Source organism: Physcomitrium patens, chromosome 6 (assembly GCF_059467195.1).
Source record: "Physcomitrium patens ecotype Gransden chromosome 6, ASM5946719v1, whole genome shotgun sequence".
Lineage (NCBI taxonomy): Eukaryota > Viridiplantae > Streptophyta > Bryopsida > Funariales > Funariaceae > Physcomitrium > Physcomitrium patens.
Genome location: NC_143415.1, coordinates 9,748,641 through 9,761,939, shown reverse-complemented (window position 1 = coordinate 9,761,939; position 13,299 = coordinate 9,748,641). Strand labels below are relative to the sequence as shown.

At 34.3% G+C, this 13,299-nt stretch overlaps 1 protein-coding gene and 1 long non-coding RNA gene across 2 annotated transcripts; both read left to right on the top strand.

Annotated features, from left to right (window-relative positions):
- Positions 1–779: 779 nt before the first annotated feature.
- On the top strand, positions 780–3,194 carry LOC141045549 (uncharacterized). Its single transcript, XR_016503499.1, has 3 exons — positions 780–1,577; positions 1,860–2,088; positions 2,386–3,194. It is a non-coding gene; the product is annotated as an uncharacterized LOC141045549 (long non-coding RNA).
- Positions 3,195–9,585: 6,391 nt separating this feature from the next.
- LOC112283124 (uncharacterized) lies at positions 9,586–12,486 on the top strand. Its single transcript, XM_024521472.3, has 3 exons — positions 9,586–10,548; positions 10,762–10,974; positions 11,122–12,486. The coding sequence occupies exons 1-3, from the start codon at positions 10,495–10,497 to the stop codon at positions 11,641–11,643; spliced, it is 789 nt and encodes a 262-aa protein (XP_024377240.1). The 5' UTR covers positions 9,586–10,494; the 3' UTR covers positions 11,644–12,486.
- The last annotated feature ends 813 nt before the right edge of the window (positions 12,487–13,299 follow it).

Sequence of the window (13,299 nt, the reverse complement as noted above, 5' to 3'; positions counted from 1 at the left end):
ACTGCACAAGATGAGGGCTCTCAGATGTAGATCTTCGAGAGGGTGAGGTCTTTGTCTCCGCAAGAATTTTCCAATGCTAGGTTTGATGGACCTCCAGCAACTCATACTCGGCGTTCGTGGTCTTTTGATTTGGGACCTAGTGCAAGTAGTAGTGATAAATTAGACTGGTCTGATTCGGAAATGTTCATTCGCACTGGCGATAGTCAGTGTAATTGTAACGTCAAATTAAGCGTAGAACACCGTAGAGGTAGTAGCTTCAGCGAATCTTCACACTGTATTCAGCACGATACCACAAGGATGCTCTCTGATCACGGTTGGAGATTGGTAACTGGAGCTTTTTATGAGAATTCTCACTCAAACTGTGGTTTACCGTTGGGTACAAACGCAATTGGCATGAATGGTCAAGTTAACCACAAGGACGATACTGCAGAAAACAACACTCTAACTCGTTCAGCTGTAGAGAAGGGCTGCAATGGTCAGGTGTTCAAAAATTATGGTTTGGATCTTCCTCGACACCAATTAAGGACTAGGATGAGGAAATCCGTAAAATGGAAGAGGTTGCCGAGGCGGATAGTTTCGTTACTGCCTTCTCATACAGAAATTTTATTGGAGATTGGTAAGCTGAATTTTTTTTCTTTATTTGACTGATTTTTGCTGTTCTTGTTGTAAGGGCAGAGAGATTGTTTAGTTGTCACCCTTGTTCCAAATTCGCTTGATTCAAGCTACCTTTCGGTGTCGAGTCTAATATGTTCTTGTTAATTGGTGCTACTAGGCGTCGGAGATCGATTAATAACAATAACGGATATGTGTGATATGCCTCCTGGGGTTAAATCAAAACTACCAGTTGTGAGTTCCACATACCCCATCTCTAGGTGTAGAATTGTATGATGCTTCTTCGTATGCGTATCACGGCTTTCGTGGTTAATACTCCTGTCTATTTTTATCCCTTTTCTTCTCCAGGTATGCTCGAGCAAACTAGATATTGCTTCCATGTCTAGCAAGAGCTTGGACTTTGAGGTGAGTGCCTTTATTACACTTAACTTCGAGTTCCGTACTGTTGTAAGACACCTAGTTTTCATCCTTCTTGGGTTCTGATTGCTTGTTAATTTTTTTAACAAAACAACCCTCAGCTTTCTTGGTATAAATTTCCATGTGTCCTTGAGAATATTGTGTTTGAGCAGATTGTTGATTTTATAGATTCTTACAGCTCACATTCAACATCTGTCTTTTGACAACCGAAAGGTCTTGCAGCTAAGAACGAGAGCTACTGCCGTTTGGACATGTCAGGGTTGAGTGAATCAAAACCTGACCTTACCATTTCTCACGTAAAGTTTAATGACAACGGATGGCCCTCTCATTACTACGTCCTACGTAGTTGGCCCTCAGACCTTGTAACCTCCGCGTACGCACGCACCATCTGTGTTGTACAATGTAATGCAACAATAACGGTGTTGTTTTGACCGCAGGATACATGTGCACAATGTGATATGGACGACTGCACACTGACTTCTATGTTGATCAAGGCTGGAATAGTAAGCAAGAATATCGCCAAATTGGTCACACTTAGTCCTAAAACGGTATGTAACTATGATGTAGTGTCAATTCTGCCTTATTCTTTTAAACAAGATTTATGGAAAAAGTGTAAAATGCATAATTTTCAGTCTCTTGTTAGCTTCCGTGAAGCTCTGGTTGCGGACCCCTTGAAGCCGTTTTTAGTGACATTTTCTTCTATATGCTCACATAGCGCAAATGTTTCGCATTGATGATTCAGTTAACTGACATGCTAGCTTCAACCATAATTTTGCGAGAGGCTGTTGGTCTTTACTCTGAGGTATGTTTGCTGGTTTATTCACTTCCAGCTCGGCTTCGATGCGTGGCACCTTCAGTTGCAACCCAAGACAGACCTTGGGTTTTGCTACTCCAAGGGATAGATCCGTTACAATTGGGAAGACACTGAATGAAATGGTAACGCTTGCTGGGAGTTTCGAAGGCTTACAGAAGCCTGGGTGTCCCCCAGAAAACCTGCATTTTCATCGGTTGACAGCATAAGCACCACGCTGGTCCAGTCTGGATCGGAGCTTAGCAGAGGTAAAAAAATTTCTTGCTCTTTATGATAGAATCAACCAAATGAGGAGATTATGCATCCTGGCTATTATCCTTGCCCTACTTATACCCGGAAAAATGTCAAACGCCTGAAATTTAAGTCTAGTGCGCTGTCACTGTGGAACAATTTCTTAGCAGTTCATAATATTTTTTCGGAAGCAGGCAGGTATGAGGAAACGAAGGATTGTGGCCATATTGGGAAAAACCCAGTTAATATTGTCAAAGTTTCTTTATTTTTTGAGTGGGTGAATGTTGTGCTCATTATCTTGTATGTGTCTGTAGATTGAGATTCTTCGGCGCATACCACAGTTCTGGTCCATTCCTGCAGTGAAGAGGAGGGAAGTGGATTTATGCGAGCATTCACATTTCAGCTTTCCAGGGCCAAGGCTTGTGGAGAGTGTAGAGATGCTGGCATATATCCTACACCCTGGAGTGTGCATGAAAATGATCAAAGTAGCAATGTTGAAGTTCTCCCTTCCTGCTGGCCAAAGATGTCGCCCTGAGGAGTTGACATACCATTTCCACTGCTTCCAATGATCTAGCGACTCAAACTTTCTGGTATAACGATGCATTCATAGTTGTATATTAGTCATTCATCTAATAACCGTGGGAAATAACTCTGATAAGGAAACTCCAAGGCCTGTATATTGTAGGTTAGCCTAAGGAGTGATGGTTAATGATTTGAGGCCTTCATCTTGCTCACTTTGGACAATGTCTGATGATTAGAGTGATTAGTTCTACGCTTAGTTCAGCTGTATTTTAACTGTGAAATAAGAAGGAAGTATCCTACACAGAAATCTGTTGGTGTTCTATGTGGTCTTGTATCCTAGCTCACATTCCAACCGCTACTTTACCTCTGATTGTCGCATTTATTGTATAGGAAGGCAATGTAATGAGTACATTACTTGTTAGAAACCTGAATAGAAATATCAGATGTTATTTAAAAGAAGACACTTGTGTTATAAGAAAGACACTTATGGAAATTGTACAACAGATAAAATTTCATGTTCGAAGTATGTTTTAGTAAATGACTGCATAAATATGCTTTTCTTATAACTTAAAAAAAAAAAAAAAAAAAAAAAAAAAAAATTGGCAAATAGTCATCATTTACAATTTGTTACAAGTAAAGATCATATCATGTATTAAATAAAAATTGGTAGTTGAATGTTAAAAGTTTTATCAATTGGCTTATGTAACTTCCTAAACATCAATTCAAAATATGCTTTGCAATTTGAAAAATTTGAACATGTTGATCGTTGCTATGTAAATATCAAACATATTTAAGATGGTTGGTGTTTATTAGGTTGTTGCAAGCAATAAAAATATTGTGTAATCTAAATAATGCATTTAGCAATTAATATTTTAATAATATTTTTATATAATCTTTGAATATTTCCTCTGTGGTGCTATGTACTAGGTCATTTCATGATTTTTTTTATTTTTTATTATAAATATACATATGAATCTCCTGTGTTTTATAATTGAGGGTGTAAGATTTTAAGTAAAGGAAGAAAAAAAAGATATAAATAGATGTGATTAGTTGCAAGTATTTGAAGGGATTGTTTTATGTTTAATAGATGTAAAGCAAAGAAAAATTCAAAAAACTTACTCTAAAACATGAACATTTTTACCAAATAATAGATTTTGCAATGTGATGATACATAATTTGAAATGGTTTTAATCATAAAATATGTTTCATGGATAAAAAGTGAATGATTTTGAATGAAAACTAAGTTACATATATATATATATATATATATATACATTCAAACACAATCTTTATTGAACTTCATTTTCTATTTTTCTATTTATTGCCTTGTGAGATTTTTGCAAAACCTTCAAAAAGAAACATACAAATATATATATATATATATATATATATATACATATACACACACACATACACACAATAATTTCCAAAAATTATTTCAAGGGTCGCTGTTTAAAATTTACATTGGCTGCATTAAGAACAAGTGAGCAGCCCATGGGATCACGTTGCTTTGATAGAGCTTTGCAACGAAGCTGGGCCCTGTCGGCAGAACTTTTTAGCAAAAAAGTGAAAAGGTCCTGTATTTTCTTTTACTTTTTAGGTCATTTGGCTCCATCCGAAGCGTCTAGATGGCCACGCTGGCAATGTAGTATGAGTGAGCTTATCACATGCTTTATATTTGTTTGCAATGTCTTGTCTTTAACCCAACCTACAAATATTTTGGCTTCCCAAGGAATTCCCAAGCTTGGTTGAAGTTATTTATATTTAATAATATATAAAAAATAGGCTAACGATAATTTGATAATTTAATCACTCCTATTAAAATAGGCTAAAGATATGTCGGGTGTAATGGTGCAATGTTGATCAAAACAAAATACCACAACAATTTTCTAATCTTCTATTATATTTGTATGTTTTACATCTTTACTTTATAAAGTTAGAATTTTAGCTGAAATTTGGTCCTAAATAAATAATTGAAATTAAATATTGTTATGATCTGCTAAAGAATCTTAACAACATATAGTAATGAATCTTCTTGTTCATACTCCACAACCTTCCAATTTTCTTTCTAAGCATTATACACGTCAACTCTCTTTTTAAATCAATTTAATTTATTTGGATATTATTTTTAGATGGATTTATATATATATAATTTAAATATAGATTTAATATGTATTTCATTCCACCAAATCCAATGTTACTTATTCGTACAGTTATTTGAGTTTTTCAATTGATTTCTTTTTCAATTCTAAATCAACTTTCATTAAACTGTTTTAGTTAAAAAAAAAATTAAAAATCTAACAAATTATTTTTATGATGAATTTTTAAAATAATTATTAATAAATATAAATATAAATATATATAAGTATAAATTTTAAATTTTTATTTACTACAACAAAATTACAAATAAATTTGAAACATGCAGTGATTAGATTTTTATTTTATAGGTCTCTTTTACCTCAAATTTTATAGTACTAGTTTTTACATATAATAAAAATCATAGCAAAAGACTTAATCTAAATAATATACATATATTTGTATATATATATATATATATATATATATATACATATATATATCATCAGATTAACATTAAAAATTGCAAAAGAAACTTTCACACTTATCACATTATAACTTTTGAATTGGTTTTCAAATTTTGTAACCTTAAATATTTTATTTAATTATAATAAATATTAATATAAAAATCTAATATATATATATATATATATATATATATATATATATATTTTAATAAGCATTAAGTCTAAACATGCTTTGAATAAGTTTAAAAGTTTTATATGATTAATTTTGGCATATATTTAGAAATTCTTAGACAAAAATTGTTTCAATATATTTGGTGTCAATTGTATGTTTTATATCAATCATAATGTAAAACATGGATAAAGTTATCATAGACTATTTTTTCAAGTGAAAAAGAGTTGATTAAAAATCCTACTTTATTTTATATAATTAATTATCTTATAAAAAATGAATACATAAACCAAATCATTATATGATAGCAATTAATTTTTAACAATATATTTAATACATAATATTTTAAAAATTTTATAAATATATATACATATATATATATATATATATATATGTATTGAAGATTAGTAAACCTAAAATTAGTTACCACCACTCAGGATTTTATCTTAATAAATTTCTAATGGTGTTAAAGAAACAAATGCTTGAGAAAAGTTATTTAAAAGAAAACTAGGATTAGATGAAGTTAAGTAGGATGAAGATGATTGTAGATGAAGTTCATCTATATTAGATGTAATTTCCTACCTATAACTAAAAGGTGTTAGAAGTAAGAGTCATCTTATTCTATACTTCATTATGTATGCAATCTTATTAATGCTAAGTGTTGAAAGTTCTAACTTTTCTATTCTTCAATAATGTATTAATAAATAAAACACACAAGTTCTTTTAGGTTTTAGTTTTTAATCAATATATATATATATATATATATATATATTTAATATATAAATATAATAATTTATTAGAATTTTAATTTTAATAATAATTCTATAATTAATAAATTCAATATGACATATATATATATATATATATATATATATATATGTACATTACATCACATTAAAATATTTTTTATAATTCACTTTTAAAAGTCTTGTTTTACCAGTTATTGTGCATATTAATCCAAATATCTTGTCTATGATTTTAATTTATATTTTTTTAAATATTAATATGATAATTTTTTTTTTCATATTAACCATGGTAACAGTTATCCAATAAAACTTATACAACTATGATATATATTTTTCATTATTAATATTATTTTATTTTATTTCATATTTTTTCTATGTATTAATAGAAGTTTTATTGTTTGCATATTTTGATTTGTAATATATAATATCAAAAAAATCGTAAATCAAAAAATATAATTCAAAATTTTATACCAAAATATTATAATCTTATATATAGCCATGTTTCATACATCTTAATAAATATTTTATTTTACTTATTTGTTGTTTATTTTTTAAACCTTAAATTGTATATAAAATAAACTTAAAAAGGCATGTTTTTATAGGCTAATACCAAATTGAAGAAACAATATTCCATGATCCTTTTGATATCTTTCTTGTATATTTAGTTTTTTATTTTTTATTTTCTAAGATATCCTCAATTATTATTCTAATCACTATCTTATAAAAACATACTTAATAATATATGTTTTTGAAAAGCTAGACACTCACTCCATCTAAAACACATTCCCTACAAAATTGCATGTGCACTTCTATTCTTCCTTTTGATATATTCTTTGTCCAAAATCTTGGATTAAGTAGCTCCAATGTCTTAAGAATTGGCTATATTATCTTATGAATAGTATTTTTAAATATTTTCTTGGTTATTATTCAAAATTTTATAAAGTAATATCAATAAATAAATAAAATCCTAATCCTTCTAACATAAATTAAATTGTTTTATAATGATATTTTTTTCTTTTTTAAGTAATGTATGCAAGAAAATATTCTTTGATTGTGAAAATAAACAAATCATAATTCTTTTCTATAAAAATTTATCTACTTACACTATTATTCTAAAAATAAAAATTTTAAATTTTAAAATGCTACGAAATTCTAATTTTCATATTTAGTAATTGAACTGTGTTTTTATTTTTATATAATTTTTATGATATTTTATAACTTACATAAAAATATAATGATTTAATTTCTTTTATATTTAACCATCTCAGAAAAAAAAAATCTAGATTTATATATTATATAAAAAATTATTCTAATATGCCAATTTTAATTTTTTTAATTTTTTTCTTTTAAAATTTAAAACATTTAATAATTTTATGATGAAATTATTAATTTTAAAAGATTAAAATATTTTATATTTATTTATTTATAATACTATTTAAGACTTTGTTGTCACTTTTAGATACTAATCTTGTAATGTAGCATCAAAATATTTACAGAAAAAATAAATCAAAAATAAAATTATAATATCCATAGCATATATATTATATTTTAAAATTTTATTATCTAAATAAATTTAAATTTTATTTACTAAAATTAAATTAAATATTTTATTTTAAAATATTCAAAATATTTATTTTATAAATATGATTTATTTGTGGATATAAATTTGTAATATTCTTTCTAATTTAGAATTTTATTTTATTTAAAATAATAAAGTTTTATAGTTTGATTTAATAAAGTTTTATAGTTATATTTAAAATAATAAATTTTTATAGTAATTTTGTAGTTTGATTTTTTAGTTTTATTTTGTTATTTGATTTTAGTTTTATGTGTTTATTTTTGTATAATTTTTGTATAATTTTTGTTTAACCTTTTGTGAACAATGTTACAAAAAGCAAATTGCACATTCACAATGAAAAATAATAAAGAGAAATCAGATGTACATAGATGCAATATGTGCATGATTCACTTCCTCTGAAGCTACATCCGTGTGAGAAATCTCTAACTTTCACCTTTATTGGTGCCAAACCCAAGGTACAATATGCTCCCTCTAAACTCACTTCTATATTGGAAAATCTATTCAACACACTAATCCTTGACTCTAAGTCCGCTTAGCACTATATACTGTTGGGCATACCAAACTATAAATCCTAAACTTGATTCTATATTTTGACATTTCTATGCCCATGTTGCATGTAATTTGTACCCCCCACTCTGCACTCTGCATCCCAAGTGAACATTAATATTTAAGAAAAAAAACCATTGACTATCAATAAATGAATGTTGGTCGAAATACAATTGCATAATTAAAATTTCTATGTATCTTTTTAACATGTTATTAGAAACTTGATTAGTTTTTTTAACTTTATAAGATGTATTTGTTAAAAAAAGATTGAGATCACTTAAACTTTTATTAATGTTTATTTTTATTTTTTAAATTATTTGTCTTGTGGACTACAAAGTTATTGTTTCTTGTGTAGCTATTGTATTGTTCTATTGTATTTTAGCATAATAAATATGTATTATTGTCTTGAGATTCTCAAGTTTGATGCACAAAGTTTTGTTTTTAACAATTGAATCAAATTAATTTTTTCTATTGTTGAGATGACATAATCTTGGTAATATATAGAATATGCTTAATTTTTTAAATAAATAAATAAAAACACACACACAAGTAATTTCTAGCTTTTACATAGATGTTATAAATGACTGTATAACCAATTTGCAGTAAAATAAATAAACATATCTTTAATTGTAACACTGTTCAACACACAAAAACATCTTTGTTTAAAAGCTTCACCCAAGAGAAACTCAGCAAACAAATTCAAAAATCTGGTTTGCATGCTCTGTTTACACACACTCCGTATAGAACCTTTCATTCAAACCACAAGAAACCAAAAACTAAACTTATTAAAATAAACAAATAGATAAATAAATAAATAACCCAAGAACCACAACCAAAAAAGGCAATCGCTAACAACCGGAGTGTTAAAACCACAGCAAGAGGAACTATGCAGAGACGCAGTGGAAAAGTAGGAAAGGATACTTTTAAAGAAAAGTAGAAAAGTAGAAAAGGAATTGCAAGGAAGGAGAACTGACTTCCGACAAGAGGGCGTTGACGGCGAACGACGAGGAGCATGAGGAAGCAGAAGAAAGACTGACTGACTGACTGCAGCAAAGAATGGCAGCTTTGGTAGGGAGAACGAGAGAGAGACAGACAGACAGAGTCAGAAATAGAGAGAGCGGAGGAACAAAAGGTTTGGATGGATGGGCCAGGCACTGCCTCTGCCATTAGCATTAGCACTAGCACTGCACAGCCCAGCCCAGCCCAGTAATGGTTGGTTCCATGGCCCCCGTGGATCATCCAGGATTTGCAGATTCCCATGCACCACCACCACCATTTCTCCTGCTCTGCACCGCCGCAAAGTCTCCACATCAACGGGAGGGGAGTGGGGAGGGGAAGAGGATTCACCACCCCCTTCCCAGGCTGAAGCAGACACCTCTGGCGTGTGGTTCCCATCATCCTCATCTCCTTGCTGATGCTGGATGCTCACCGTGTCAGCGGATGCCAGATGCGAGGGCGGGGGGGGGGGGGGGGGGGGGGGATATGCAACATGTTGCCAGTCGGATCGTCGATTCGACTCCAGTCCACAGCAGGAGGTGTCCGCGGTTCAGACTAGCTGCAGTGAAGGAACTCATAGCTTGCTAGTTGAGAGTTGCATTACTCGGCAATTCAGGCCCTGGGCTGCTGCTTCGCACGCTCTGATGATGAGGATCCGGCGTGGTGATCATGCCAGCATCTCAAACGACTGGGTGGTTGAGTTGCTTACACGAGCTGGGTGCGAGGATTCATGGTGCAGTCGGAGATAACTGACAATCCCCGCGATGGGCCTGGTACCTGGGAGTCCCAAAAGTCAGTCAGGTTGGGAGATTTTTTGGGGTTCTTACGTGGGAGCGGCGGGGCGGAGCACCTGTGGCAGGGTCTATGGGGGTGGGCCACCACGTGGTTATCTGACACACGCTGTGTTTGAGCAGTGGCACCAATGCCCTCGATCGCCGTGCGGCATTCCTGTGGATCTGCTCACGCATTCTGATGCTCTAGACTGATGCCCAGGAAGCTCTAGCGAATCTGCCTCCCTTGAAGGCCTTGATTAGAGGATCTTAGAAGTCGTTTGGTTATATCATCGCTTGCTTTCGGTTCCATGCATTCTTCAATATCGATACGTGATGGATGATATCTAAGGACTTTGCACTGAGTCGAGAGCATCATTAGTTGCAGTCACAGCATCTGCATATTCTTTCGAAGCTTGAAGTGTGTTGTACCTGCTTTCCTCGGTTTTTAGTTGAGTTAAACACTGTCATCACCAGCCAGAAAGAGAATTTGTGATTATTGTGTGCATAATTGGTTGTGTTAGTTTGACGTGTTGTCCTGCGTGAGAGTGAATGATCGCCATGGACCCTTGGGAGAGGCGGTTCGAGTTACCCAGTGTATCAGAGGTATATGCTTGCCGAGGTTCTCGTATTCTTGGATCCATTTTCCAAAATCGGTTGAATATGGGAGCATAGAAGCTTCAGGAATTGCTGGTTTTAAGAAATGAGTCTCTCTATTTGACGAGGGAGCAATCAGTGAGTCTTCTGTTTCTTCGGTCTGGATTTTGTAGGTGCACGTGTATAGGAATGACCTGACAGTGTTAATATATCTGTGGTCAGGTGTTTTATGGCGCCCCTGAACCGACATATTTCGTTAATGCAGAGCCTTACGGTTTCCAGGGAAGACCGCACGTGGTGCCTGTTTCGGATTACCGCTCCCGGGACGACAGTCCCACTCGATATCGCACTCGTGCGCTTGTTGCTCCTTCATCAATGAAAACTCACGTGGTTCCTTCCACCAAATCTGTGAACAACGTGCGGACTCACCCTAAGGTATGCCCGCACCTTCCATCTCCTGTCATCGTTTTTGGTACGAACTGTGACTACGGGTTCAAATCATGCACTCATGACCTGTTTATCTGCTGTATTGTGTTGAGTTTATACCTGTTCATGTGGATGTTTTTTTCCCCCTTTCTTCAGGGTTTGGTTTTGCAAGTCCCAATGTGCTGCGATAAATGCGTGGAGAAAGTGGGCAAAGCCTTAGAAGACCTTGAAGGGGTTAGCGACGTGGTGTGTGATCAATACCAGCAGAAAGTCGTCATTTCTGGGGATGTAGACCCCGAGGAGGTTCTGCACAGAGTGAGGCGAGTGAAGAAGAAATCGAAGTTTTGGAGGATGGCCACTCAACCCATCCAGTACTCTGGAAACCCCGCCTTTGGCCAGGTCCACACTAAGCCTCAAGTTAATTTGTACCGTGCTCCTGGATATCATACGTCGGCCTACCGTGCACCTACTTCAGCGTATACTCGCTACCTAAGTCCAACTCGCTACACGTCGTCCTACTTACGACATTACAGTTCTCCATACATCGACAGTGAATACAGATCAGGTTATATGGAACCCCGCTATGGCTCTGTGTATGACAGACTGGCATTCGACGACCTTGAGTATCATTCGCGACTCGACCGTGGCACTCCTTATTTTCAGATGAACGATGTATAGCCCAGAATGGGTTATGTAAATTCCTTAGCCTTTTTTTATATTATCACCACATACCTACTTTTTGGAACGGGCTCGGAGGATATGGTGCTTTCTATGCTTCTATAGCAGCACTGATTGGTACAAAATAATATATAGGTTTCGGGTGGAGAATACAGAATGTGCAGTCAGTTTTCCACTTCGCCCTCGAAGCTCTTATGGAGTTCAATGTCTCCACAGTATGTGTCATTGGGAACTGGGAGCATGTGCTCGGCGGAAGTTGGAATCCATGGTTGAAGTGCTCGCGACGATCGCCGAAGATTTTGTGCTGGAATGGCGACTCAAGCATTATGATTTTCTTTACAGTTACAGGGATCAGTGGCATGACCTATGAGGTAAAGGCAAATTAAACTTCAAAGCTTTGATGGCGTTGGTGAGGAGGAAGGTGGTGGGTTGCATCGATGCATCTTCACCGGCGAGCTTTGAAATTTGTGAGTTGCAAGCCGAGGGACTGTTCTACAACAACTACGAAATTATTCGCGGTTACGACGTAAGATTGCTGCGGCAAACGTGGTAAGGTGGATATAGCGAGTTTGGTGTAGGGCGATACAGCTTGTGTCTCTAAAAAGTAGGCATTCAGATATTTTTCTCTCAAATACTGCTGCTGCTGAGGTTGAAAGAATTGAAATAGCTGTGAGTAGTAGGCCGACTACTGTAGACACTTAGGAAAGAGTTCGACTTGGGTGGAGAAGTGACTAGCTGTGTTTGGAAGCCCTCGTGTGGGAGTTGTATGTACATATTGCTCCTGTAAAGGTATGTGGTGAACCAACGTGACGGATTAGAAAATTTGAAACTCTTTTTCAAGCACATGGATAGTTGAACGCGACTTGGTGTTGATCAGATGGTGTTGTTCCTGCTTTGCGTTCATGGAAGCTTTGCTGCATGCAGCGCGACATTTCACACACTATTTTTCGCAAATCCATTCCAGAAGAGGATCGACCGTCATATGAAACTGCAATGTGTCACTTATTGCACAAATGTAGCATACTTGCATGTTATTATTCAACCTCAAACAAGTAATTGGTGTATATGCATTCAATAAGTTCTGTTCATGCCTCATGATTTAGATTCTTGTGCTATCTTCCCCAAATGTAGGACTTGGACACGAGGAGTGGTATGAAATTTAAGTTCAGCAAATATACTAGGCTCTTATATGCGATGTTTAAGTGCCACTGGATTGAAGGAGCATGAAGACGCTCCAGTTGAGCTGAATGGATTGCAAAAGACTGGTTGAGGATTGGAATCTTCCAGGCCTTTCTCAAGAATGTATTGAAGGTTTGGCATGAACTGCAAGGTATCCAATCTTCTAACTCATCTTTTCGATCCAGCGATGCGAATTACACCAACTTCGGCGATCAACTTGCCCCATCTCCTTTCCCATAAATTTGCATGGTCTTCAATTTGTAGTGCTGGTGATGGATTCAGTACTATCTGCGTGAGTTCATGGAATCTTGGCAGTTGCTCCAAGTGCTATTCTAAGAAGTTACCAAAAGTAGCTAGAAATTAAGAAGCGGCAGTTACATATTTGGTATTTCTTCTACTCACTGTGTATGAGCAGCTGTGTTTATGTAGCACACCAATAGTGCTTCACTGCTGTTCAATCACTTCTTGCCTTGAAAA